This window comes from Podarcis cretensis (assembly GCF_951804945.1).
Source record: "Podarcis cretensis genome assembly, chromosome: 12".
NCBI classification, from domain to species: Eukaryota; Metazoa; Chordata; class Lepidosauria; order Squamata; family Lacertidae; genus Podarcis; species Podarcis cretensis.
Window position 1 is genome coordinate 11,206,260 of NC_137181.1, and position 26,891 is coordinate 11,233,150.

At 42.1% G+C, this 26,891-nt stretch overlaps 1 protein-coding gene across 7 annotated transcripts in view; it reads right to left on the reverse strand.

Moving 5' to 3' along the window:
• Nucleotides 1–6,298: 6,298 nt before the first annotated feature.
• PRKAG2 (protein kinase AMP-activated non-catalytic subunit gamma 2) overlaps nt 6,299–26,891 on the reverse strand; it is a 209,803-nt gene continuing 189,210 nt past the window's right edge. For 6 of the 7 annotated variants that reach the window (XM_079946862.1, XM_079946865.1, XM_079946863.1 and 3 more), the window contains 8 exons: nt 23,663–23,708; nt 22,035–22,089; nt 21,173–21,299; nt 19,237–19,402; nt 18,219–18,256; nt 16,884–17,030; nt 13,470–13,563; nt 6,299–6,956 (listed from right to left, as the gene is read on the reverse strand). In XM_079946862.1, coding sequence (XP_079802988.1) covers nt 6,925–6,956; nt 13,470–13,563; nt 16,884–17,030; nt 18,219–18,256; nt 19,237–19,402; nt 21,173–21,299; nt 22,035–22,089; nt 23,663–23,708 — 705 coding nt within the window. In that variant the 3' untranslated portion in view covers nt 6,299–6,924. Of the gene's footprint in view, nt 6,957–13,469; nt 13,564–15,168; nt 15,222–16,883; nt 17,031–18,218; nt 18,257–19,236; nt 19,403–21,172; nt 21,300–22,034; nt 22,090–23,662; nt 23,709–26,891 lie in introns of all 7 variants that reach the window. The other variant, XR_013831821.1, reaches the window with a different exon arrangement.

The following is a 26,891-nucleotide window of genomic DNA, read 5'->3' on the forward strand; positions in this document are numbered from 1 at the left end:
GGTTTACAGCATATTAAATCAGTAAAGCATAAATAAAACAATCTGAAGAAAGTCAAATATAGGGCATACAGACAACATAATTAATAGAAAACTAAAAAATTATCTTAAAAGATTTCAAAATAAAATCTTCCCATCCAGGAAGGGAAGGGCAGAGTTGAGTTTTTCCGTTTCCCCCTCGCAGCACGTTGTAAACCAGAGCAAACTAAGAGGGTTGTGATTTGGTTGGGGTTCACGGTCAAGTGCAGCGATTTCAGCCATTGGTCAAGTCTGCTACAACGATACTGCACCACACTGGCTGCTTTTATCAGTGACTAATAATGCAGGGGACGCAGGTGGCGCTGTGGGTTAAAGCCTCAGCGCCTAGGGCTTGCCGATCGAAAGGTCGGCGGTTCGAATCCCTGCGGCGGGGTGCGCTCCCGCTGCTCGGTCCCAGCGCCTGCCAACCTAGCAGTTCGAAAGCACCTCCGGGTGCAAGTAGATAAATAGGGACCGCTTACCAGCGGGAAGGTAAACGGCGTTTCCGTGTGCGGCTCTGGCTCTGGCCAGAGCAGCGATGTCACGCTGGCCACGTGACCCGGAAGTGTCTCCGGACAGCGCTGGCCCCTGGCCTCTTAAGTGAGATGGGCGCACAACCCCAGAGTCTGTCAAGACTGGCCCGTACAGGCAGGGGTACCTTTACCTTTTAATAATGCTAATATTGTATGCACTCACACAGAGAAATTATATGCACATTAGTCACTGTATTACAACTTACATGGTTAAAATTATGCTCTTTGTGAAGGACTGGGTGAAGAGGCCTTATAGGTTTCTGCCCAAAACCTATATTATAGGTTCTAAAGCAGGCAGGTTCCCCGGGATTTTTTTTTGGGGGGGGGGTCTGGTTGACAACATGGTGTTGGGTGTGCTTCCTTATCACCTGTTCTCCAACTCACTTGCTTCTCCCAAGCATATGTGTAACTAGCATAGAGTAACTTTTATGGGGGGCCAGTGTGGTGTAGTGGTTCAGAGCAGTGGTTCTTGTAAGGATGTGGTGGTGCCACAATGGTGTGGCAGAAAAGGATGGCAGTGTGGCAAGAAGATTCAAGGATCATCAAAGAAACATTTAAACATTTCAGTGCAGTATAGTATAGCATACAGGCAGCAACCATTCTGTACCCGGCCAATTGATGCACAACTGCTGACAAGTGGGTCCTTTCGGAGGTCAGAATGAGGGAGTAACGGGCTTATGCACACTTTCCTGACGCGCCTGAGGGCCAGGAATGAAACCCCCAAACAAAATGGTTACCGCCTGTATTATCAAAATATATTTTTTTTGTAGAACATTACTGTGAGTCCTTTTTTTGTTTCTGGATGCATCGATCAATTAAAAAAAATCAGTGCAATGTGAACAAATATTTATTTTGAAAGTATGGCCTAGAGAAAAGTTTGAGAACCACTGGGTTATAAATGCAATGAATATTTTTTTAAAACTTCTCTCTCTGGGTAGTGAGGATTAGGCTCATCTCAGATGGTGCAGCAAAGTTTGGGTTTCCCATAGAAAAGATTGAATAAGAGTTACCCAAGAAGGCTGACAGTGTTACAGTAGAGTCTTTGTATATGTACTCTAGAGATTGTTGGGACAAGTAATTGTTGAGAGCATGCTTACTGTCAGGGGTTCAGGAGCAGAGACACAGGGGAGAGAGGAAACGGAGAGCGAAGGGGAAGAATCTGAGGGCAGCGTAGGGGAGTATGACAGTGGCCCGAGAGATTCCATGAGCTCCAGCGATTCAGAAGATTCCCAGAGGGGGGCGCCTATGGCCAGGGCAAGGGGGGTCCCAGGGGGGACACACCAGAAGCAAGGGGCCAGCGGGGACTCCCAAAGCAGCAGCGGGAGATCAGGACCAGTTCCCCCACCAGAGTGGAGTGGGGGGGAAGAGTCTCATGAATCAGGGCCAGCGTCTCCTCCAGTAGGGAGAGAAGATGAGTCAGAGCTGGCCACGCCCCCATCGCAGAGTGAGGGAACGGAGGGGAAGTCAGGTCCAGCTAGCCCCCCCCGAGGGGGGAAGCAGTGACAGGAGCAGTGTAACAGTCAGGAGAAAGGTTGCTGGCTGGGCGCGCGCGCCAAGTTCAAATGTACAGGCGCGCGGGACAGCAGGAAGCACGGATTGGGAGCCAGGTCCTAAAGCACGCCGGAGGCAGGGGGAAGAATCCGGGGACTCAGCATCAGAAGAGTCCAGAAAGGGCAACACCCCAGCGGACAGGCGGACCCAGAGGAGGAAAGAGCAGAGGAGGAGGTGGAGCAAGGCTAGAGTCTTAAACTGGTGTCTGGGGGGAGGAGATTCAGACGGAGCTTCAGCGGTCTAGGGTTTAAGACGTAGGGCTGCACGCCGCGGCTTTGAAATCGAAACTGCGTTTCAATAAAGACTCTTGTATATAACAACGGACTGGCGTTGGTCCTTTGTGAGCTGGGACCTCGGGCAGCCCTGACACTTACCTATATGGGTGAATGTATGCTGGTACTTTTACAGATGTTTCAGAAGAATTTATGTGCCTCTTGAGTGAGGGGAATCCCATTTCATAGATTTTGATTTTTTTCTGTTCTATCAGATTAGAGATTTATAGAAGATTGGGAAAAGTTTACAGAGTATATGCATAAATTAAGTGATAATCAAATAACGCTTGTAAGCTTTAATGAAGCTCTGTAAGAAGAAATGTTAGAATGTGAGCAAATTAAGACTTAATCTATAAAAATAATCAATCAAAAAGAAGTTACAGCAACTTGACTTCTCTAACACAGCTTCCCATGCAAGAGGGCCGTGTTCAGGCTTAGCCCTAGCTATTCCACCCCCTGAAGGGATCCCTCTATACTGCTTTACAATTCCTTCGGAGGCTAAGCGAAGGGCCTTCACCTGTGCCCGTCTCAACTGTTTCCCTACAGCAGCTTTGTCGGGTCGTTATTCCAGAGCTCCCATCGCAAATAGAACATGCACCTGCAACGACACGGCTCTGGAGACTATGGAACATGTAATGCTCTTCTGTACCAACTGGACAGATGAAAGATCTCGGTTTCTAATTCCTCTCGTGAACAAGCTTCATCTCCCAATCCAGCCTTGGATAGTGTCCCTTCTTCTGCAGGATTCTGACTGTTGGATCACCGAGATGACAGCTAACTTCCTGCTTAGTGTGATGAAGAGGAAGGCGGCACCAACTCCTTTAACACCACAGCCGTAGTCGATATGCCGCACAATCGAACCTGTTTTTGCATTCTCTGTCATTCGATGTTTTAAATCCCCTGTCACTTTTGTTATCCTCGTATTCGCCTTGGACGATATCTACCTTTACCTCCCCCCCTATTTTATGCTGTTATTTCTATGTATATTATGCTATGGCCACACGGCTAATGCAATAATAAAGTTGTTGAATAATGGAAGTAAGGTTTTAGAAATGTGTAAGAAATTAAGAAGGGAAGGAGTATCAGTCAAGTTGAGGGAAGTCAAAAAGAGAACGGATATAAAAAAGATGTATGAATTGTATAAATTTTGTATTGGAAAAATGGAATAAAATAATAATAATTTAAAAAAATTAAAAAAAATTCAGGGCTTTTATTTCAGACAGGACCTTGCCGTAATTCAGTTCCAGCACCTCTCAGATGGCTGCCATTGACATTATAAGAGTATAAGGGTGGATTTCATGGTGAGTTCTGGCACCTCTTTTTCTAGAGAAATAGCTCTGATGATGATGATACATAATTTATTACTTGTACCCTGCCCATCTATTAATTGTGTTTGTTGATTTCCTTTGTAAACTTTGCCATTTTTTAATGAAAAGTAGTTCTTTTCATTATTTCACAAATAAAATAATATTTTGTGTTCTAGCCATTCACTCCTCTCAGATAATATTATTTCATAATCCCCCCTGTTTTTCTGTTTCTGCAAACCTTTGAGTTCTCCCTAGCTTGTTGATACTTCCCTAGTTCCTTGTGCCATTTTGGCTGCGTAAGGATTCACACTTGAAGAAAGAGTATACTATTAGTATATACAATGTTTCTCTCAACTTATAAAGTGTTATTTAATTTAAAGATGCTTTGGCCACCATGGGATGTAGTTTTCTTATCCAATAGCATTTACTAATAATTGCTCCCATTCGTTGTTTCATACATGTATTTTGCTTACGTATTTAATTTTAATGTTTAACCTGTTTAAAGCACACATTCTGAAGAGGATACAAGTAGGATAGAAGTCAGTACCAAAGGTGGAAAAAGTACATTGTCCTTCTCAGCCTTGTTAACTCTGGCTGCAGCTGACAAAATCTTATCCCATCTGAAATCTCTGGATAATTGTTCACCTTTCATGAGAGACCTCAATGCTGTACTGACACCCTTCAGACGTAGACTATGAAATTTGCACAGACCATCATGTATTGTTGGAGGGGTCAGGAGAATGGTTTGGAGTGTAGATAAAAGGAACAGGGTATTCTGGATTGTAAGCACAATCAGTTCCTTTTGTTTTTTGTATCATATGTATCACCTATTTGAAATATAAATGATGCAGAAGCAAACTAGGACTTGTCTTGTGTCACATTCTGAATGTCCAGACACAGCAAATATATTTTCCTTTCACACTGCTCTTTCATGGATGTGGAATTAAGTGTGTTTCTACATGGCGCAATACAGCACTATATACTCCACGTTAGTTCTTCTCCATGGCCAAGTCTTCTGTAATGTTTATTCACAAGGCAGTTCCATTCAGCAAAGGTCTCTTGCAACATTAGTAGATGCCTTATTCCAGGTTTAGTGCTTTTTATTGCTACCTATGCCGCACAACTGGGTGTGTGGATTACTTATGAATTGCCCCTGAAGCCTGTTCCATTTGTGTGTGGTGTGTATGAAGATTTAATTACTGGCTTCCTTTCATTATGTAATAGTTAAAGAGAGCTATTTGCTATGGGAGGAAATAGACAATAAAAGGAACAAACCTTCCCCAGCGAAGTTAACTAATGGTTATCACGAAACTTTTCAAGAGACACAGTTGGAACAGCCTCAGCAGAAACACTGAAAGGTTGGAGGAGTGAACAGAGCCCACAGCTTTTATCACTGCCCTTAAAATTTTTTTATTTGACTGTACTAATTTTTGCTTTCTGTCAGGCATTGGTAAGGCAGAAAGGTGGAATATAAATATTTTAAACAATTATAAAATGGGCAGAACCTGTAAAGAAGAAACGGTTAATTAATGATCAAGTACACTCTAAAGTGCTGGGGAGGCTAATGCTCTGACTGTATTTTATTACAACACCCCACCCCAAAATCAGGACATTGCACCAGTGGCGTAGCGTGGGGGGTGCAGGGGGGGCCGGCCGCACCGGGCGCAACATCTGGGGGTTAGGGTTAGGGGGTGCAAATCCACGGGTTAGGGGGCGCAAATTACTTGCCTTGTCCCGGGTGCTGACAACCCACGCTACGCCACTGCATTGCACTGAACATAGGCACTTTGGCAATGATGTCTGAACAGTAGGGATGGGAAGTCTTGTTGCAGAGATACAGTCTGCTAGTATACAGCCAACATATCCACACCATGTACAGAGGACAAATAGATGCTTAAGGAACAGGACCTTCCCTGGAAAGAAGCTATTCAACTCCAGAGTCTTCCACAGATATCTTTCTTTAATTTCTCAAAAGGGAAAAGAACTGCCTGTTTTCTGATTTTTTTTAAAAAATAAGCTTATTAAAAAGAGAAGAGCACATCCTTAAAAACAATTACATTTTGGACAACAAATATATGTTTATAGTTTACACAAATAACCAGTTTGCCTTCTGAAAGGAATTAATCTGAATCGCCCTAAAAATGGAATATGCCAGAACATGTGGTTGTACTGCATATGGAGATTTATGGGTGTATTTTTAAGTGGATTATGCCATCTTCTGGACACCTAGGCTTTTTTTGTTACTAAAATTACACAGTAGGACTTTTGGAATTATTCTCACACCCTGGTTTTCATTCCAATCTTTACAGACTACCAGCATGATACTGTTACTTTTCTGCAAGTTTATATGCAATCAACATTCACCTTCCTTTGTTGATTACTTTTTCATAGCTTCTTTTCTGTGGAAATATGAGGTGTCTAGTGGTGATACATGACAAACCCCTGATTTCTGTGCCTCTTGTGTACAACCCATCTAAAAGCCACATGGTTTGCACCGCTGTTTTTAGTAATGAGAGATCTTCTTATATAACAATCAATGTTTTATTAATGAATATGGTGAAGTTTTAGCTATCCACCAAAGATGTGTAAAAAATTGCAAGAAAATAAAAATAAATAAAGCTGGTTTTAGATCAGTCTTGTTTTACCATCTCTTCAGAATGCAACATTTATAAACACACAAAACTGTCATTAAAGTCTTAAAGTAATCTACTGATATTCAAATTACAGCTTTTATGACAAATCTAATGATAACTGAAACTGATTTGGTTTTAGGTTTAGCGACTTGAACATTCAAATACAGTGTCTCGTTTCACACAATACTTCCTCTTATTGTGATGGGCAACAGCGATGACATATTGTTGGCTTTTTGACATAAGGCACTATGATATGAATATGCCATACACTTGCCTTATGTCAGAGATCTGTTGCTGAGCAGTGACTTCTATCAAATACAAAAGATGTTTGTTTTCAGGATACAGTGCATTTTAGATGAAGGACATCATGTGAAGTCTTTCAGCAAACATTTTGAAATGCAAGCCTGTATTTAATACATAAGCTTTTTGTCATGCTGCTTTTTGTGTGTGACAGTCACTGGGAAGTAATAGACTAGTTACCCAACACGCAGTCCCAATACACACATACTCATCCCCATTTCTCTCTTCTCTAGTGCTGCCAGTGTACTTGAGGCAAAGATGACCCAGTAACTTCAATCAAGTTCTTCTACAAAGGTTTATACGCTCACAGCAATCATTCAGTTTCACCTTCCTTTTGTTTGGCACCTGTTAACATAAAGGTAGATGAGAGAAAATGTGTACACCAGGGGTCAGCAAATGTTTTCAGCAGGGGGCCGGTCCACTGTCCCTCAGACCTTGTGGGGGGCCGGCCTATATTTTGAAAAAAATAATAATGAATTCCTATGCCCCACAAATAACCCAGAGATGCATTTTAAATAAAAGGACACATTCTACTCATGTAAAAACACGCTGATTCCCAGACTGTCCACAGGCCAGATTTAGAAGGCGATTGGGCCGGATCCGGCCCCGGGGCCTTAGTTTGCCTACCTATGGTCTACACTCTCATATCATGGGAGAGATTGCATTTGCCCAGCATTCAACACATAACATTTTTGTGCCTGGCAAAATTTGATCTTTCTACCCCTGCACCCAGGGGTGAAATTTTCAAAGCCATTATGCATTCTGCCAAACTTTTTAGTTTTATGGAAGTTTGGACCATTCATAATATACAATGTATAAACTTTACTTTTAAGCTCTAATGCAATATATACTGTACCTTTTATTATTTTAAACTTTTTAGCTAGAGGACATTATGGTCCAGATGCAAAGTTCTGCTGACACCCAAATGCATTCATAGCAGTTGTGGCCTGTATACAATTCTTTGCTTGTATCAGAGGCAGCCCAGGGCACTAACTGCAAGTGCAAGTTCAGTCCATTACATTTGTGTGCAAGGGAGAGATTACTGTGCATACCAGTGCTCCAACATGCACAAGGGTCAATCTGTCCGACTAACTGATAACTACAAGTATTAATCAAGTTCTCCACATAATGGAGAAATTCACATTTTAGGGGTGCTAGCTAAAAGATGTGCTGGTTTTAAGATAAGGTTATCATTGTGACATTTGATGTGAATACAGAAGACAACTGGCTCAGTCATGAAGCCCACTTGGCCTTGAGGAAATCAGCATCAGTCTCAACTTTCAAGAGTTGTTGTGAGTATAAAGTTATTGTACGATACTTTGTATGTTACTGTGATGGGATGATGAGCTGCTTGTGCGTAAAAGCTTAGGGACTAAGCTTGCTCAGGGTTTGCTCAGCTTAGCAAAACTCTGTCTTTAGCGGAGCCCTTAAGCATGGCTCCCTCAGTCGCTGGCAGAATCCGACAGTGGGCGTTTGCGGAATCTCTTCCAACATAAAAGCTCCTTAACGGAAACGCGTCTTCTGGACTCTCGGCGTGACAATTTCCGGCGAGGTGTGGGTGTCCCTATAGGAGGTCCTGAAACCTCCTCACTGTTTTCGCTGGAAGTGTCCCAGAGCCCTTCTTCCGACTCCCTTTCCCTCGGACCTCCTTCTCTCCCCCTGCTGGTTCCTTCCTCTGCTGTTAAGTCTCTCCTAACCTCCTTGAGCCCTTCCACCACCTGCTCTGATGGCAGTTCCCTGACATCCACCTCCCCTCCAGGGCCCCCTTCACCCCCTCCCGTCCCTTCCTCCATGGGCGGTGAGGATGCAAAACCCCTGAAAGAGCCTCCCTCCTCTTCTGAAGTCTCGAACACTTCCCTCCACCTGTTGCTGTCCCTGGCTCCCCAGTACTCCTCCTCATCAGAGTCTACTTCTTCTTCCCGCTCTGATTCCGGGAACCCTTCGAACTCCTCTTCCTCGTCGGTGGTGCCAAAATATTCCCTCCGAAACCTCGTTACAGACTGAGGTTTCCTTGGGAACCTTTGATGAAACGTTTCTATCAAAACCTCGTCATTGACTTCTTCTGCACTTAACCAGGTGTTTTCTGACTCTGGTTCTCCTTCCCAAGCTACCAAATACTCCACCTGATTACCCTTCCACCTGGAGTCAATGATTTCCGCCACATGGTTGTTGTGCTCCCTTTCTTCTATGACTGGTCCCTGAGTCAACAACCCTTCATGTCCCCCCCTGTGTGGTGACAACAATGACCTGTGGAATACTGGGTGCAGTTTCATGTGGTTAGGTAACCTGAGTTTGAACGCCACCGGATTGACCTGTTGAATAACTTCAAATGGTCCCAATCTTTTGGGTCTCAATTTCTTGCAACCCCCTTTGAACGGCAACCCTTGGGTCGACAGCCACACCTGGTTCCCCACCCTTATTGTTTCACCTTCCCTTCTATTCCTGTCTGCCTGCTTCTTGTATTCTTCCTTGGCCCTTTCTAGGTTGAGCTGGAGCTGACAGTGGATCGCTTCCATCTCTTCTACAAAATGTTCTGCTGCTGGGACACTCCACCTCTCCCCTCCTTCCCCTGGAAAAGCCCTGGGATGACACCCACAGTTTGCTAAAAAGGGACTCATCCCTGTGGACACATTCTCCGCATTATTGTAGGCAAACTCCGCCAGTGCCAACTTTTCTACCCAATCTTTTTCTCTGTCATTGACATAACACCTCAAGTATTGTTGGAGGATACCGTTTGCTCTTTCCGCCTGCCCGTTGGTTTCTGGGTGTCGGGCAGTCGAAAAATTGACTTCTACGTGCAGCAAGCTCATGAGCTTCCTCCAGAACCTGGAAGTAAATTGTTTCCCTCGGTCGGAAACCACCCTCAAGGGGGCGCCATGCAACCTAAAAATGTGTTCTACAAACAGTTTGGCTGTCTCTTCTGCCGTGACCGCATGTGAGCATGCTACAAAGTGGCACATCTTGGTTAACAGGTCTACAACCACCATGACAGCTGTTTTACCTTTGGACTTTGGCAGATCCGTCATAAAATCTATGGATACTGCCTCCCATGGCCTTTCTGGTGTGGGTAAGGGTTCCAATAGCCCCGCTGGTGCCAACCTCTCCCCTTTTGCTCGCTGGCACCGGTCGCACCCCCTAACATATTCCCGTACGTCTTCCCTCACTTTGGGCCACCAAAACTCCCTGGTAACCAACCACATGGTTTTGTGTTGCCCGAAGTGCCCCGCGGTGGGGCTGTTGTGCAATTGTTTGAGTACCCGACCCCTCAATTCACCTTCCGGTATGTACAGTGCCCCCTTGTAATACAACGCTCCGTTCCTTTCTTCAAACCCCCCTGTGTTCTCTCCACCTCCCCGTAGTCCTCTGATTTTATCTTGGGCATATGCATCGTTCTCGATTTCCTCTACCAGTTCTCTTTGCCCCACCAATGCCGCCCCACACACCCAGTGGTCCTCAGGGATGATATCTCTCTCCTCTGGCTCCCCCTCTCCCTCTAAATACTCTGGTTTACGAGAGAGAGCATCTGCTCTGACATTCTCCTTCCCTGGCACATAGCAAATTTCAAAATGGAATTTGGAGAACTCCTGGGCCCATCTCACTTGTCTCTGGTTCATTACTCGGGCAGTTCTCCAGTATTCTAGATTTTTGTGGTCGGTGCGCACTTGGACCTTGTGTTGCGCTCCAATCAGCAAGTGTCGCCATCTCCGGAACGCTTCATGAATGGCGAGTAGTTCTCGGTCGTACACGGTGTAGTTCCTCTCGGATTTGTTCAGCTTCCGCGAGAAGAAGGCACACGGTCTCCACTCCAATGTGTCTTCTCCCGGCTGTAGAAGCACCGCCCCCACCGCTCGGTCTGACGCGTCAGTCTCCACTCTCATGGGTTGCTGTAGATCCACGAGCAAAAGTTGTTCTTCCGACGCAAACGCCTTCTTCAATCTTTCGAACGCCCCCTGCGCCTCTTCCGTCCAAACAAATTTCTTCTTGCTGCTGAGACAATCAGTGATGGGCGCCGTTAAGTGGGCAAAGTTCTTGATGAACTTCCGATAGAAGTTTCCGAAGCCCAAGAACCTTTGCACGTCCTTCTTAGTTTTCAGTGTCTTCCATTCCAGTACCGCTTGAACCTTGCTGGGATCCATGGCCAATCCCTTGTCTGACAACCGGTACCCCAGGAATTCCACCTCTCTGGTATGAAACTCACACTTCTCTAGTTTCACCCACAGCTGGTTTTCTTGCAGTCTGCTCAATACCTCTCTTACATCTCGCACATGCTGTTCCTCATTCTCTGAGTACACCAGGACGTCATCTAAAAACGCTACACAGTTTTTGTATAGCAATGGTCCCAGGACGTGATTCATGAACGATTGAAAACAGGCCGAGCCCCCTTGTAGACCGAAAGGCATAACGAGGTACTCAAAGGCCCCCAAGGGGGTGAACATAGTGGTTTTCCACTCGTCTCCCTTTCTCATACGTATCAGGTTATACGCCCCCCTTAGGTCCAGCTTGGTAAAGATTTTCCCTTTCCTCACGCGGGTCAAAATGTCATCGATTCTGGGCATGGGGAAAGCCACTGGTTCTGACACTGCATTCAGGGCCCGGAAGTCCACGACCAATCTGGGTTTATCAGTATTTTTTTTGTCCACAAAGAACACTGGGCTGCCCCCCACCGCGCGTGACTCTCTGATGAAACCTCGCTTGAGGTTCTTGTCAATGAACTCCCTTAACTCCTGCATCTCCCGGTCTGACATTGCATACAGCTTGCCCACTGGCAGTTGTGCTCCTGGGAGTAAGTTAATTTGACAGTCAAAGGGTCTGTGCGGGGGCAGTTTATCTGCTTCTCTTTCGCTGAAGACGTTAACCAGGTCGGCGTATTGTCGTAGTACCTTCCCTTTAACTGTTACTTCCATCCCTGCTAGTGTGGCCTGAGCTCCTGCCTGGGCTTCCCCTTCCTTGCAGTGTGCCATGCAATGCGCTGACCCAAAGGAAACTACCCTCTGGTGCCATCCCACTAGCGGATCATGCAGTGCCAGCCAGCTCATCCCCAAAATAATGGGTGCTCCTCCCAAGGTGGCCACATTAAACGCTATCAGTTCCGTGTGTCTTGCCACCCTCATTATCATTGGGACAGTCTGTTGGTTAACTTCTCCCCCCAAACAGCTCCCTCCCATCAATCGTGGTCACCTGCAACGGGTTGCTCAAAGTGATAGTCTGTATCTGGTGTTCAGCTGCAAACTCCTTACTCATAAAATTGCAGGAGCTGCCTGAGTCCAATAGCGCCTTTATCTTTAATGGGTGTCCATTTGGCAGCTCAAGCAACACCTCTATTACAAGCGCTGGTCTTGGGGGTTCCGGCTTGGGCACATTCACTGCTCTTTGGCCTGGCTGCTGTGCCCCGACGGTGGCAGCCAGGCGTTGGCTTTTACTTGCTCCTTAACCCCCTCCTCCTCCCCTCCAACAGCTCCCGCCATCCCTTGCCATTCCTTTCTTTGCGGGCAGACTCTGGCAAAGTGACCTGGCTGTTGGCAGAGAAAACATTTCTTGGCGCTCTTTCCCTCCTTCTTCCGCCCTTCGCTGGGGTTTGAAACTGAGCGTGCGCTGTTCCATTTTCCATCGGCTCTGCTGGCGGGGAATGCTGCTCAGGAATCTCTGGAATGCGAAAATCCCTCCAACGTTCCCCCTTCCCTTCCCGCTTCTCCAAAGCTCTCGCCTCCTGGCGTGCTCCTATGGCCAGCACTGATTTAGTCAGCTGGTCCATAGACTCCGCCCTGGGCGCCCGGGAAAGTTCGTCCTTCACTGCCGAAGATAGTCCTTCTTCGAACAGCATTTGTATCGGTTCCGCCGACAAATCCCAACCCAATTTATGGATCAACATGGTGAACTCAGTCCAGTACTCACGGACAGATCGGCTCCCCTGTTTACACGCCATTAATTGTCTGCGCACCACTCCCTGCTCAATCTCGCTGGAAAACATCAGATCCATGGCGCGAAAAAACTTTCTTGAGTCCTTTAAGGCGTCATTATTCGCTGCCATCAGGGGCCTCACCCAGTCTTTCGCCCCTCCCTCGAGGTGCCCAATCACAAACGCAACTCTCGATTCCTCATCAGGAAAGTCATCAAACTGCAGATTGAGGGCATATTGCATCTCTGTTCTAAAGGCTTGATAGTTCCTGGGATCCCCCCCAAACTTCTGCACCAATCCTGGCACCTTCCTCGTGAGTGGGGTGGTTTTTCCCTTTTCTGCATCCTGAGCCCTCCTCTCCTCGAGCCTAGCCGTTTGCAGAGCTAGCTGGACCTCCAACATCCTGTACCTTTCTTCCAGGCTTGGACCCTCTCCAGCTCCTCCCGCTGCTCCGGCTCCTGCTGGGTTGCTCATGATGCCTCTCCTTGCACAAGCTGCTTTCAGAGACTGTCGGATTGCTGTGATGGGATGATGAGCTGCTTGTGCGTAAAAGCTTAGTCCCTCAGGGTTTGCTCAGCTTAGCAAAACTCTGTCTTTAGCGGAGCCCTTAAGCATGGCTCCCTCAGTCGCTGGCAGAATCCGACAGTGGGCGTTTGCGGAATCTCTTCCAACATAAAAGCTCCTTAACGGAAACGCGTCTTCTGGACTCTCGGCGTGACAATTTCCGGCGAGGTGTGGGTGTCCCTATAGGAGGTCCTGAAACCTCCTCACTGTTTTCGCTGGAAGTGTCCCAGAGCCCTTCTTCTGACTCCCTTTCCCTCGGACCTCCTTCTCTCCCCCTGCTGGTTCCTTCCTCTGCTGTTAAGTCTCTCCTAACCTCCTTGAGCCCTTCCACCACCTGCTCTGATGGCAGTTCCCTGACAGTTACAGAAGAACTCAATACATAAATGCTGCATACATACCAGCTGGTGAGAGCACCAGAGCTTGTAGGATGTCCGAGAGGGAGATGATACCAACAATGCTATCTGCTTCATTCACTACCACCAATCGATGCACCTGCAAACATGAAACAAAAGCATATTAAGAGATTGTTGTATTTGCCAATAAGCAGTGCACTCCACGTTCATGTTAATAATAGCCAGATGAATCAAGCTATTTAGAAAGACACTCAACTCCCCCTCAATGAATTAATATAGAGACTTTCCAGAACAAATTTTTGTTCAGCTCCAGAGACCCAGGAGGGCACACCACATTCAAATCGAATTTACAATGAGATTCAAAGAGAAAACATGAACCGGATCCATTTTCCAATGCCGCTAGGTGAAGCCTGGATCAGACCATTTAGTTTTACACTAGTATGTCATTAAAAAGCAGTCTCAATTTCCCTCACTGTTAGCACTTGCATTCACATCTTTTCTGTGGGCTTGTACATGAATAACTGGAGGCCCAGCTGTTCTATAATTGAACAGGGACATGCTGCACAGTAGCAGAATGCATTTCACTTTTCACAGCTATGAAAGGCTAATTGTTGAAATGCTAGCAAGGTGTTATTTAACAGTAAAGAACTGTCCGTCAACAAATAGAAGAAATCTGAGAGTGCAGATTGCATTTTCCTCATTGTCAGAACAGAATATAAAGTTCAACAGAAATTATTCCTACTATTTATGAATACATTCAAGTGGAAAGTTCTTGTTAAAAATAGATACTGTCTGTAACCCAAACACTGCCACATAATCTAACAAGGAACAGACTAAAACTAACAAGTCTATTTTTATTATAAAAGTGAAGTGTAATGTTACTGGTTCCATACATAGTTAAATCATATTTATAATTAGAATAGCCTAATTTACAACGTCAGCTTAATGATGTGCCTTTAAAATTTATGCACCACTATTTTAGGTGCATATTATAGTTTGTGTTTGCCCAGTAGGACTTTTAAACAACATACCCTCCCCACATATCACATCTCCTGAGTTTCAAAAGCAGTTTGCTATACTGCACAGCCACCCCTTTGGGCAAATGTACAACCAGTCAAGCATTGATGAGTAGACAGTGCCAGCAGCCCTCTGTTTGTGAGTTTGCATCTAGTTAATTGAACTGGGGAATATGCCAACAGCAGTGCCATAAACCCACACGGAGTATGCCACAGTTGGCATCTCATATATGGGGTATGTGAACAGCTGTTTGAGAGGGAAAAGTCCACAACCTTATCTTGACACGCTTTTCTAGAGTAGGTCTACATCTTTTTCGCTTTATAATCTGACAAAAGTTTTCTTCAGCTGTTTTTAAATACGCACACTTATCATGGAGTACTTGTAGCTTTGCCACAAAGACATTTGAGTAAGACAGCAGTTGTTTATGGGAAAGATGCCCAAATGATTAAGATGCAAAATAGTGAGATGATCAGTTCCCACAAAGCATTTAAAGAACGACCAGACTCTCAACAGATGACCTCGGCTCTACTAAACATTTGATGTTTTATGATTGCTCTCAACCATTTTCCAATTTTGTAACCACTTTAAACTTCCATCAAAATGTTTGCTAAAAGTAACTCAGAAATACAAGAAACAAAGAGCAAGAGAGGCCTTTGTCAAAGAAATAGGCATAGCAAAGTTCAAGTCAAGGTACTTCAACAGTTTAGGACAGAGGTGAACTACATACCGGCCAGGTAACTTAGAGCTCCTCTTCTCTTGTATTTGAACAGTCATACCCACCTGATACAAATGGGGAACACAGGAAAGAAATAGAAAAGGGGGGAAATTCTATTTTTATATATGTTCCTCTTACGTTGGCGATACTTTAGACAGGGTTATTATGATGGATGGGTTTAATATGACTATTAAGTATGGACTATCACATGGTCAGTCACTTGGCCATCTTTCTCAAGTTCAACAGCTTCATTACTCAAAGGCTATCGATTAATAAAGTGACAGTACAAACACTTATCTGCCAAGACGCAACAGTAATAGCCAATTACTTTAAAAAACCCTCCACCCATCCTCCAATCTAATTCAGATTTCTGGTATCTACGTATGTTGTGAAATAATTATATGGCATCTTTCTGAAAAGATATTGTAAGATCGGCTATGTTTGTGTTTAGAAATCTATAAAATAAAATTGATATACATTGATTTTAAAGCACACACCTATCTTAGTTTATGTTGGAAAGTTTCCATTGCTACCTGTTCTTGCTTTGTGTGCACCTGATCGGGTGTCATAACTGATTTTATCCCATATGAAAAATATAACTCAGAATATTTTGCATTTCACTTTTTCAAATTATGGTCTGAAATTAGGGCACTGGGCAGGGAGAGGGGAAAACGAGAAAGCATATTATGGCTTGGTTGGCTTTGTCAGTGAAGGAAGAGTCTATGTTCCATTACAATGGTGATGGTTGTATGGGAAAGTTTCCCATATACCTCATAACATTTATCCTGTCCCATCCTAGGGGAGAAGGAAGGAAGAAATCACAAGATTTTAAGGGGGATGTCTAAGAGCTTGAATCTAGAAGCTCAAATGGATACCCATTTTCTGATAACTAGATGGGAAGCTACTTCCTAGCCTGCTGCTTGCAAGGTGATCATGCCTGTAGCTAAAAGGCAGCACTATCCCAGAAGAACTGTCCTGTCCCTGGTATTACTGCAGAATTCAAAACGTGCAGTATTTTGAAAGCAAAGTGTAATTATTGATTACACCCTTATCCAGAACTATGTGCTTTGTATTAAACTTACAAGAACATTTCAATGAGTTTGCATTTCTTTTCCCCTTTCAACCAACATATACTAGTTGTCACATAAATACTGATTAAAGGGTGCGCTAGCAGAATCCATATTTCTGTGATGTGCCTTTGCAAACTAATATTCATCAAGTTTTAAAAAATATGGCAGAAGTCACAGTTCTCATATAACCACCAACAGTCCAGCTAAGTTTATCATCTATAAACCTTAGGTTAGAGCAACTTTAGATCTCCCACCTCTTCATTTCAGTAAAAGACCTTTAGACTTCAGTCCATCAACAATGCCACATGTTTTCATAGGTAGCCATCACAATCTCCACAAAAATCAGGGCTTGGTCACACTGCTTGCCAAAACCCGAAGTCTCCAAGGCTGTAGTAGTTCATCATGCTCAATTACTTTTTTATTTTAAAGAAAGTGTAAGAAATATGATAGTCTTAAAAGTTAGAATAAAGAATCCATGAAGTACAGAGCCGTTGTGCTTTATGTAGGATTATAAAATGTAAGTTTAAATGCACATTCTAGCACACCTTTGAAGGAGTCTTATGCAGACATCATCCGAGTCCTTCTTTGAAATTGTGTTAGCTGGAATTCTGGTTAGCAACACTACTCAGAAATGTGTTGTGGTCCAAGAAATCTCACCTCAGCTTTAACTATCCGATCCACGATGGTCTCCAGTGTTTCCAGCTTACTGCATTTCACAACACCTTCAAAATACTGAGAGCGGTGTTGTAGGGCTTGTGTCACTGTGATATCTAAGTTATTATAAGTTTTTTCAGCAGCAAGATTCTGAAAAAAAGTGATTACATAAGACTTTTTTTAAAAAACGAAACACCCAATGTATTATCCCCTTATATCAGGAATGTGATGCTACTAAGATCATTTCAGAAATGGAACAAAAACCCAGTCCTCCAGATACGCTAAGAGTACAATCCAAATAAATATGTGCAATGTTAGGTTGCACAAAGATATAACATTATGACCAAGCTTGCATGCCAGTTAGGAGGTCTATTGTGCCTCTGCTAAACATGATTGGCTCTTTGCAGATTAATGTTTCCTAATCTCCAAACCAAGTTTAGGATATCAGGAAAACCCAGTGAGCTTGCACACTCCTCTCCTTCCTGTCTCAAATGGGTAGTCCTATTTCCTTTCACTTTGCACCAGATTTCCACTTTAATCATGGTTGCAAACTGTGGATTAGTGCAAATTAGTGTGTAAACATAACACTAATCATAAAAAGGTAAAGGACCCCTGGCAGTTAAGACCAGTTGCAAACGACTCTGGGGTTGCGACGCTCATCTCGCTTTACTGGCCGAGGGAGCCGACGTTTGTCCACATAGTTTTTCCGGGTAATGTGGCCAGCATGTCTAAGCCGCTTCTGGCGAAACTAGAGCAGCGCACAGAAGCACCGTTTACGCTGGCGCCAGAGCGGTACCTATTTATCTACTTGCACTTCGACATGCTTTCGAACTGCTAGGTTGGCAGGAGCAGGGACCGAGCAACAGGAGCTCACCCCGTTGCGGGGATTCAAACTGCCGACCTATTGATCGGCAAGCTCTAGGGCTCAGTGGTTTAGACCACAGCGCCACCTGCGTCCCTCTAACACTAATCATAGATAGCTACAAAACTCAAATTGAGTGGTGGGTGCTCACAGAAGAGGGGAGAATGTAGGAGCATGCTAACCTATGATATCCCAATCTTGATTAGGAGATGCGGCACCATTAGGTTTGCACCGAGTAACAGACTGCAGTCTTTTGTTGGTTGCCAGTTGCTCTCTCCTCTCCAAGGAAATTTACCTCTCCACCCCCCTAGAAGCACTCATGGAAACCATCATATGAATAATTGAAGTTAGAGACTAACATAGAAATATCAGGAACTGAAGAGCAAAAAGGACCATTCTACTCTAGGAAAAGCCTCTGGGCAAAAGTGAGAGATATAAAATATATTTAAAAAGATATAAAACATGTAAATACTTACTATTACATCAAATTTGGAATAAATATCTACAACCTTTCCTAAAAACAGAAGATAAAACAAACTTTATGTTGGTAATTAAGCTATAAAACCAAATACAATACTTTATATTAGCCTCTGTCAACCTGGTTCAAATGTTTTAAGAGTACAACTCCCACCAGTCCCTAGCCAGCACAAAGACTGCTCTAAACAACTTAAAAAATTGTTCAGTAGCACCTTAGAGACCAACTAAGTTTGTTCTGGGTATAAGCTTTCGTGTGCATGCACACTTCTTCAAGAAGGATGTAAATACACCTAGAAGTTGTATTAACAGATTTACAGCTTGGTCCCATGCTTGTTTCCTTCCACATTGTGTATATGACACACACTAGGCCTGTGATTCTGTACATGCTTACTTTTGAGTCAACAAGTTATAGTGCTGGATGAATCCATATAGAAAGGCGAACATATTTTAGGAAACAGTGAATTTTTAGCTTCAATGATTTCAGCACAGAAAATAATTAATGGCAAATTTCACCTTCCTTACTCAAGAAATGCAAAAGCACAATCCATCTGCACTTTTCTGTACATTATATTGGAATGGAAGGAAAATAAAATTACTGCAGAAGTATAATAAATATAGAGGTGCAAATCAGGAGTAATTTTATTGAAGTGAAAACACACAACTGAAAAGAGAAGCAAAAATATTTTTTGTTCTAGATCCTATAGGGTTTGATGAGAGTGGAAAAGGGATATGTGCAAATGTGCTTTTAGCTTTAAATGATAATGAAACGCAAGATAACCAAAACAGAATGGAACCATTTTGTTCTATTACAGTTTCCTAGAAACGTAATTAATTCAAGTGAGATGATAGAGATGTTATGAATAAAAGATTGATCAAAGGGTGATAAAGAAGCTTTTTTCTCCTTTTATTTTTTCCCATTTAATAAGGCGATTCACATAATTTAGCACTTACAACAGATAACCAATGGCAAAATAAACTATTTCCTTCCGAATGATAGCCATTTTACTGAATACAAACCTGACTCATCCACAACAGGTAGTGCTGATATCCTTCTATCTACAAATATATTCAATGCTTTAATGATAGGAGTGTCTGGGTGTATAAAGGCGATGTTGTCATATGTTCCTATCCCAAGTTCATCCAGATTTTGCTTCATAAAGGCAGGCTTTGGCATTTCTGACACCTAGAAGAAGTAAAATACTACTTGTTTGACAGGCATATTTTACCATTTTTAAGCTACACAGGTCACACAGTTTTAAAAATTACCACGCAAGGAATTTCCTTATCATGTCTTTCAACTGGTAACATATTTTAGTAGCCTAGTAAGCTTAAGATTAGTGGGCAAAGTCAAATGCGTTAGAATGAAGCTAATACTGTTTTCAAAGTTGAACTCTATTCTGGCATTCTGTCCCACGTTTCTTGCCCATATAGGGATGCCCTGAACTGGGAAAACACAATAAATATCCAATATACAGTAACATGTTCACAGCTTTTATAATTGCAGCATGGATTGCAGTGGCACAAGTGTCCTTGGTGTTTTGAAGATGTAGCTTATGAATGAAACAGCACAGCTATCATTCAAAGCTTGCTGCTTCCTTGTCCAAGCTTCACAATGCAATTATTAACACCTTATATAAGGTTGCATGCTAGAACTTCTGAGTGTCGTATAACCCAGGCATCATTTGGACACGCTTCTGCAGCTGTGACATTTAGCACACTGAATTTTGCAGGAGAGTTATGAAAGGGATAGCATGTCTAAGGAGTTTTACTAGCATATCTTTTTATTGTACCGATTACAGACAAGTGGAACCTCCAAGAATGTTGCAGTGTATCCTCGCCTCTTAGTAGGAATGCTCCTGGACAGGTTTTCAGCCAGCCAATCATGACCCTGTCCATTCTACATTTCTATTTTCCAACAATCAATCAATATTCTGTGCTTATTGAGCATGCTCAGTCCTCACTGGGCTGTTTTGTGGTTTGTTTTTCAAAATGTTCTCCTTCTGCAAACCTCAGAGTTCCTCTGAGCATGCCAATACCTCTTTCCTTTCTCAGTGCCCTAGGTTGGCTCCAATCCTGTCTCTGAACTCAGTGGTGAGCCCTATTATGAGAATGCAAAGTTTGCATAGATTTTTACCATGAAGGTTTCTTGGCAGTAAACACTATAAAGTTGCTGCCATCTGAATACTCTGTAAACGCTATTTGCATGACCCATCCCAATACAAGAAATTTTGTCACCGGAAAAGTGAGACAACAAAAACCATCCATGTGGTCATTTGATAATTCTCAACTATAATCTCATTATACTCCTAAACTTTATAAAAACCTAGGAAAATCAACTACAGTTTCAAGTGACTGAACTAGGCCAGATGACTGCAAATGAGGCAAGCCAAGCCTTGGATTTGTACCCACTCCTCCTCTATGAACAAGAAATGAGAGTAGAAGCTTGCACTTTTGACTAAAATAAAAACTTAAAGAAATGTTCCTTATTCAAACTCCAGTAGGATAAAAGAATCCAGGATCTTGTTAGAATAAACTAAGGTTCCAAGTTTGTACGTAACAGGAAACGGTGCTTTAGTCTGCAGTGAAAGCAGAAGATTTGATTTTCCTCTCACACATGCAAACCAGGTGATGAAGTGTCACCTGCAAAAGTGACTGGATTATTCAAGAGTCTTTTTTGAGACTGCTTGATTGCACAGGTCCAATTAAAATACTTCCTGCATAGTTATTATGAATGGAAACACTTTTATCACTAGTGCAGAGTAAAGGCCTGCTACCAACTGCATGAAGAGAGACAACAGGAACATACCTATTATTTTTGTACCAGTGTAAGTGTAGAGCATTCAAAGGAAATGGATCATGTAAGTACCGTTGTTTATAAAGACTTTACTAATGTAACAGTGAGCTTTGTCTGTTCCAACATCAAGAAGTAATAGGAATTTATTATTTTACTTACAAAAAGCTGGAGAAACTTGAGGATTCTTTTATGGGTAAGTATATAAAGTGCATTTCCGCTCACTGGGTCAATAACTGGCAATCTGTGGATTCTGTTTTTGATCAGTGAATACACAGCATCAAAAAGGCTGAAGAGAAAGTTATTGCAACTGTTAGTATACTCTTACTGTGATATCTGAAGACAGCTTTGATCATTCCCCCAAAGCTACACTCTACCAACTAAGTGATTTTTAGTAAATAATGTTGGAGGAGGTTGTGAAAACTGAGCTAAAGGGCAGATGATTTCATTACATCATTGTTAAAGTAGGTATAGTACAGTTTAACATCAATATTATATCAGATCCTGTCAGCCAAACAGGAAAATGCTTTGTGATGGGGTGGGGAAAGAGAATGTTTTACTTATAAGGACCTGAAGATTACTAAGATTCAAATGCACAATAAAATAGAGGACAATAACAGTAATAAACACAACAGCTTTCTCACTAAATGTCCTTGTGCTGGCTTGGAAGGGTTACACAGAATGGATGGTTAATTATAGCATAACAAGCTTCCTGTATTTTCCATACAGAAATACATGTAACTGGAAGCAGGAGCGGAAAGGAAGAAAACTTATGCCATATCCTCAGTATTTCTTGTGTAATCATTCCCCCCCCCCCCCAAAAAAAAAATCAGATTCAAAACCACCAAAGATTCTAAGATAAGCCATAAAGGTTCCTATCACCAATTTAGAAACTTAATTGAAGTTAGAAACTTAGAAACACCAATTGCTAACGTGCACTATCTGTCTTGTCCGTTGCAGCTGTGTGATGGATGTATTAGCACAATTTACATTTTAAGAAATCAAAAGTAGAAAAGCATCTTACCTGGCGTCTGGTGAAATGTTCACTAAAGGCTTAAAGGTTTCTTGTAAATAAAGCTCTGTATAATTAAAAACAAAACCAATGCTTCATAAATTAATAATAAAAAATAGTATTTCATGAAATATCCACACACACTCTTAGCAGTGAACTCGGCATATGAAAGTGAGGACAATCCATGATTTACTAAATTAAAAAATGGCAGTGGTTCATAAGAGCAATCACTAGAGGTCACTATAATACTATATTAATACACATGAATACCATAAAAAAGTAGACAGCAAAGGCTGAGCAGAGGGTATTTTAAAGAAGTGTTTCAGATTACTAATGTAAGTGCTTTTTGTTTTTAAGGCACCACTGTCTTCTCAGGCACCTGCAGCAATAAATGAACTTCCAACTTTTTCTGCAACGCATAGCATGTCCTGAAGACACATCTTCAAGATGAACATTTATTGAAAGATCTTCAATTTTTTATCTAACCATCATTTCCTGAGGAGTGACTTGGTAAGGTGGAAAGAGGTAAAGGGAGGCAATTTATATTTATGAAAATATAAATACAAAAAGCCATCATTACCCCTATTTAAATCAAAACATGCAACATGTAATAATTAAAATTTACACCACCAGTCAGAAATATATAACACATACAGGTGAATATTACTGTGATATTTCATCTTCCAGGGACTGTTTAAAAAACACTTTTTAATAAACTTGCCTGGTGAGCATCCTCTCTTACAACATGTAAGTTTTGTAAGAAATAACACATTCACTCATATGAAGATAATAAAGAATTTCAGGGGGATTTCCAAGATAACTCTTATCATGTAAACTATTCACCGTTTTAAAGTCCTCCAGCTATAGATGATCCTTCAAATATCCCAAAAGCAGCATTTTAGGATTCAATAGATCATATCCAATAATCTCTTTTACTACTTGCCAAAATGAAGACTTGAGCTTTTCCAAAATACCTGCATTAATTTTGCCTCTAAAGCTTTACACCTCCAAGTCCTACCTTCCTGTAATTTTATCCTTCCCGCAAAGAAAGGCCTTAATTTGAGCTAATCCCTTTAGAATTTTACAGAATACAGACTACAACAGACTTGAGCTTTTCCCAAGATATGAGCAATTAGGATGGATTCCAGCACTCACATTTGTGTTGGAATCTCTTCCACAGCCCATGGCACAGCCCAAGTATATCTGGGTTCTCAGGCTAAGGGAACATAGGAAACTATTCCTGAGTCAGACCATTAGTCTATGTAACTCAATATTGTCTACACTCACTGGCAGCGGTTCCAGTGGCGTAGCGTGGGTTGTCAGCACCCGGCGCAAGGCAAGTAATTTGTGCCCCCTAACCCGTGGATTTGCCCTAACCCCAGATGTTGCGCCCGGTGCGGCCGGCCCCCCCTGCACCCCCCACGCTACGCCACTGAGCAGTTCTCCAGGGTTTCAGGCAAGGTGTCTCCTGGCCCAAGCTGAAGATGCTGGGAATTTAACCTGAGATCTTCTGCATGCAGAGCTGATGTTCTACCACTGAACTATATAGTCTTTCCCCTATTAAGGACAACACATAGTATAGTACTGCATAACAGGTTGTGAATCACGTTCTTAGTGCATATCTTTCAAAGGGTACTTACCCCTCCATGTTTCAATCTTGTGCTCCTCCAATTCATAGATTTGTACCTGCAAAGAAAAAACAGGTTTGAAGCTCAAATCTTTAGCATATAATTTTAAAATGGCCAGTGAACTAAAGGCTATCTACTTTCAAGTAATTAGGACTGAGGCACATAGTTAATATGCTGAAATTAACTATAGTAATATGGGTGACTTTAAAATGCAATGAAAGGCTGACAAATTGGAAACTAAACCAAAAGACTGAACAAATACTTAGGATTTTCTGCATACACAGCCACTGGAATTGACAATTACATTCTAATTTGAATCATTTTCTTATGCTCTGTTGCAAGCACATTACAGCAAACAGGAATTAAGGCTGGTTGGAAAATACTAATTGCTAATGCCAGCACTGGGATGAACAAACTTCTCATCTGCATGTTTTGAAAATGAAATTTTATTTCCCTACACTGATAAAACTAATCAGAGCACTTGGCTGAAAAGTGGTTGAAATAACCAGGTATAGAATGCATTGCTGACAAAATATATTCATTCTGCTGTCAAGAAAATAATGAAAAAAATCTTGCTGAAGCAGAAAAGTTGGACATCTTCCATTTTCTTGTGTAGATTAAGATTAAATCATAACTTGAGTGTCAGCAGCAGCCCCTTATCCCTATCACTAGCTGTGTACAGTTATGGGTAGCTACATGCATTCTTTACAAGGCACTTACTTTAAAAGTTAAGTTTGAAAATGCCACTTTTGATTTGTCATATTCAACTAGGCAATCGGGAGCATTCCACAGGCTCGGAAACTTCCATCCTTCCCTGGTTAGTGTTCCCCATACTGCAGCATTACATCTGCGTTAAACTAAGCAGTTTTCCATGTCAGGTAGAAACCCTGATTTCAAAGCTAACTAGTTAATGCTAGTGCAGATAAAATGCTGCAACATAGTTAACACTAATAAGGGAAGGGAAGGAGATTGCAACACATGCCCAGTAGTGTCGTGTGTGCTTGTCCGAGATGTGCAAATGAATCTTCAAAGTTATACTGGCATATCATTGTAGAATCTTATACAGTTGTGTATGGTAAAGGCCCTCTCTGCACACTCATTTTGCACTAACATACATATGCAGATCCACTGTATCATCCCTACCCTGGCATAAAATTGCTACCAGACCCCAAGATAACAGGAGGAGCAAAAGAACTGGAGAATCCAGAATGTTATTGAGTTCAGCATCTTTCCCTGTAGTTCCCAAATAACATTAGCAGAGGTGGGAGGGTACATTACAACATTGCCATCTGCTGACCCTATGGCACCATGCTTCAATAATTCAGAAGTTTGGGTTAAAAGAGCTCTTGAATGTTGAATTTTAGACTGGGCTCTAAAGAATGCAAGCCACAAGAGTTAAGAAGCATATTTCATTTTCTCTGCCTAAGAAATCTTCTTTAAAGGGAATGTATCTTTGCAGCACCCTTTAAAAACCAAGTACCAATTTTGGTATATAGAGTTTGACTTGTTGACATTACTGCAACAGTAATGATTTGAGTAATGGCAGGAATGTTTGTAGCAATGGAAAGAACTTGAACTTTGTACAGAAATCCCTTGGCATGGGTGCTTGGCACTCTAATGCAAAATAGAAACTCTACTTACAGTACTCCAACTTTCCTCATGATGGAGTAAAAAAACCCTGAATCCATACACATCAGCAAATATGGAAAACACTTATAAGCTATTGGAATGCATGCAACTCTTACAGCAGTGGTACAGCTGGATTTTATTGCCTTACAAAAACGAACACTCCCTTATTTGATGCTGAAAATGTGGCAGTGCTAATTTAAAATTCCTGGCTCCTCTACAGACCATGGTTTGCAAATCAGGAGTCATGCTCATTAATGGTGCTCCCTTTCCTTCACTCTCCAGATGTTATTCCTTTTTTCTTCTTCTTGAAATTCACTTCAACAATGCAAACTAGGCATCCTTTGTAAAATGGAAGCTGTATTCATATTTGAGCTGGGATCATCAATGAACATGGTTTGTGCTTGTGAATATGTAGCATGAAAAACAAGGAAGGGAAGGGGACAATAACTCTGGAGAGGACGTAACTATGGTTTCTAGGAAGTTAAAGTTACAAAATGCATCCATCTAATGATTGTGAAATTGAAATTATGGTTTTCAAAGTGCAAAAAGATATAGTGCTAAGTTTACACTTAAAATTCACAAAGTTGCATTTCATCTCTCATCACATCTATCCACTGTGTCAAATATAATGGCCCATTCAAGGTTAGGTGGATTAGGAACATGCCACAGGCTCATATGTTTCCTCTTTGTGGATTCCCTCCTCCATTTTCTGGTTGCCTCTATTCAATTATTTACCCAATTCAGATTACAGAAAACCAGAAATGGAGGAGAGTAAGCAAAAAGGGCAAATGTATGCCTGCAGTTTATGCCTGATCCTCCAAACCATTATATGAAGGATTGTTTGAATTGCGCCAAATTAATTATATTTACATCATGATTAATTCCATTCACTATTTAGTGAATTTATGGTTTCAGTAACTGACAGAGCAAGACTTTATTTTCAGTGAGTTATATGTCTGACGGTCATTTATGCAAAAATAAAGAGCTTTTGCTTCTCCTGCTGCAACAAATTAAAAACAAACAAACCTACAGTTAATAGGTACTTTACAGAGTAGCCTTTTAAACTATTCAAATATAATACATTCTTTATTGCTGCTATTCCTTTTAGAACAATGTCAAACTTCAATGTCAAATAACTTGTTGACTTTGTTTAGCAACTGAAGGATTACTAACAACAAACATTCCCTCAGCCAGAAATAGCCAACTTAGTGCCTTCCAGTGAGTGTGAACCAAAACTCCCAACATCCCAGACTACTGCAGATGCTTGCTGGGGCTGATGCAGTCCACAAAATCTGGACGGTACCATGTTTACTCCATGTGTTCTAGACATACTAAGCCAAATTGGGGAAAATGTGATTGAAGCAATACAACCAGCATTGTTGAAGAGCTACAGGCAACTGTTACCTATATTCAATAAATCACTATGATGCTTTTGGTCACAGTAGAACCGCTACATCAGCGCAACAGAAATGCATAGGTCAGCACTATCCTGGTGATAAGTCACCATTTGACCAGCATAGTTTTTTTTACTAATGTGGTAAATTTATTTTGGGCTATAGCACTGAGATTGCTTGGGGGTGCTCCATCCAAAAAATTTCATCCACATAGCAAA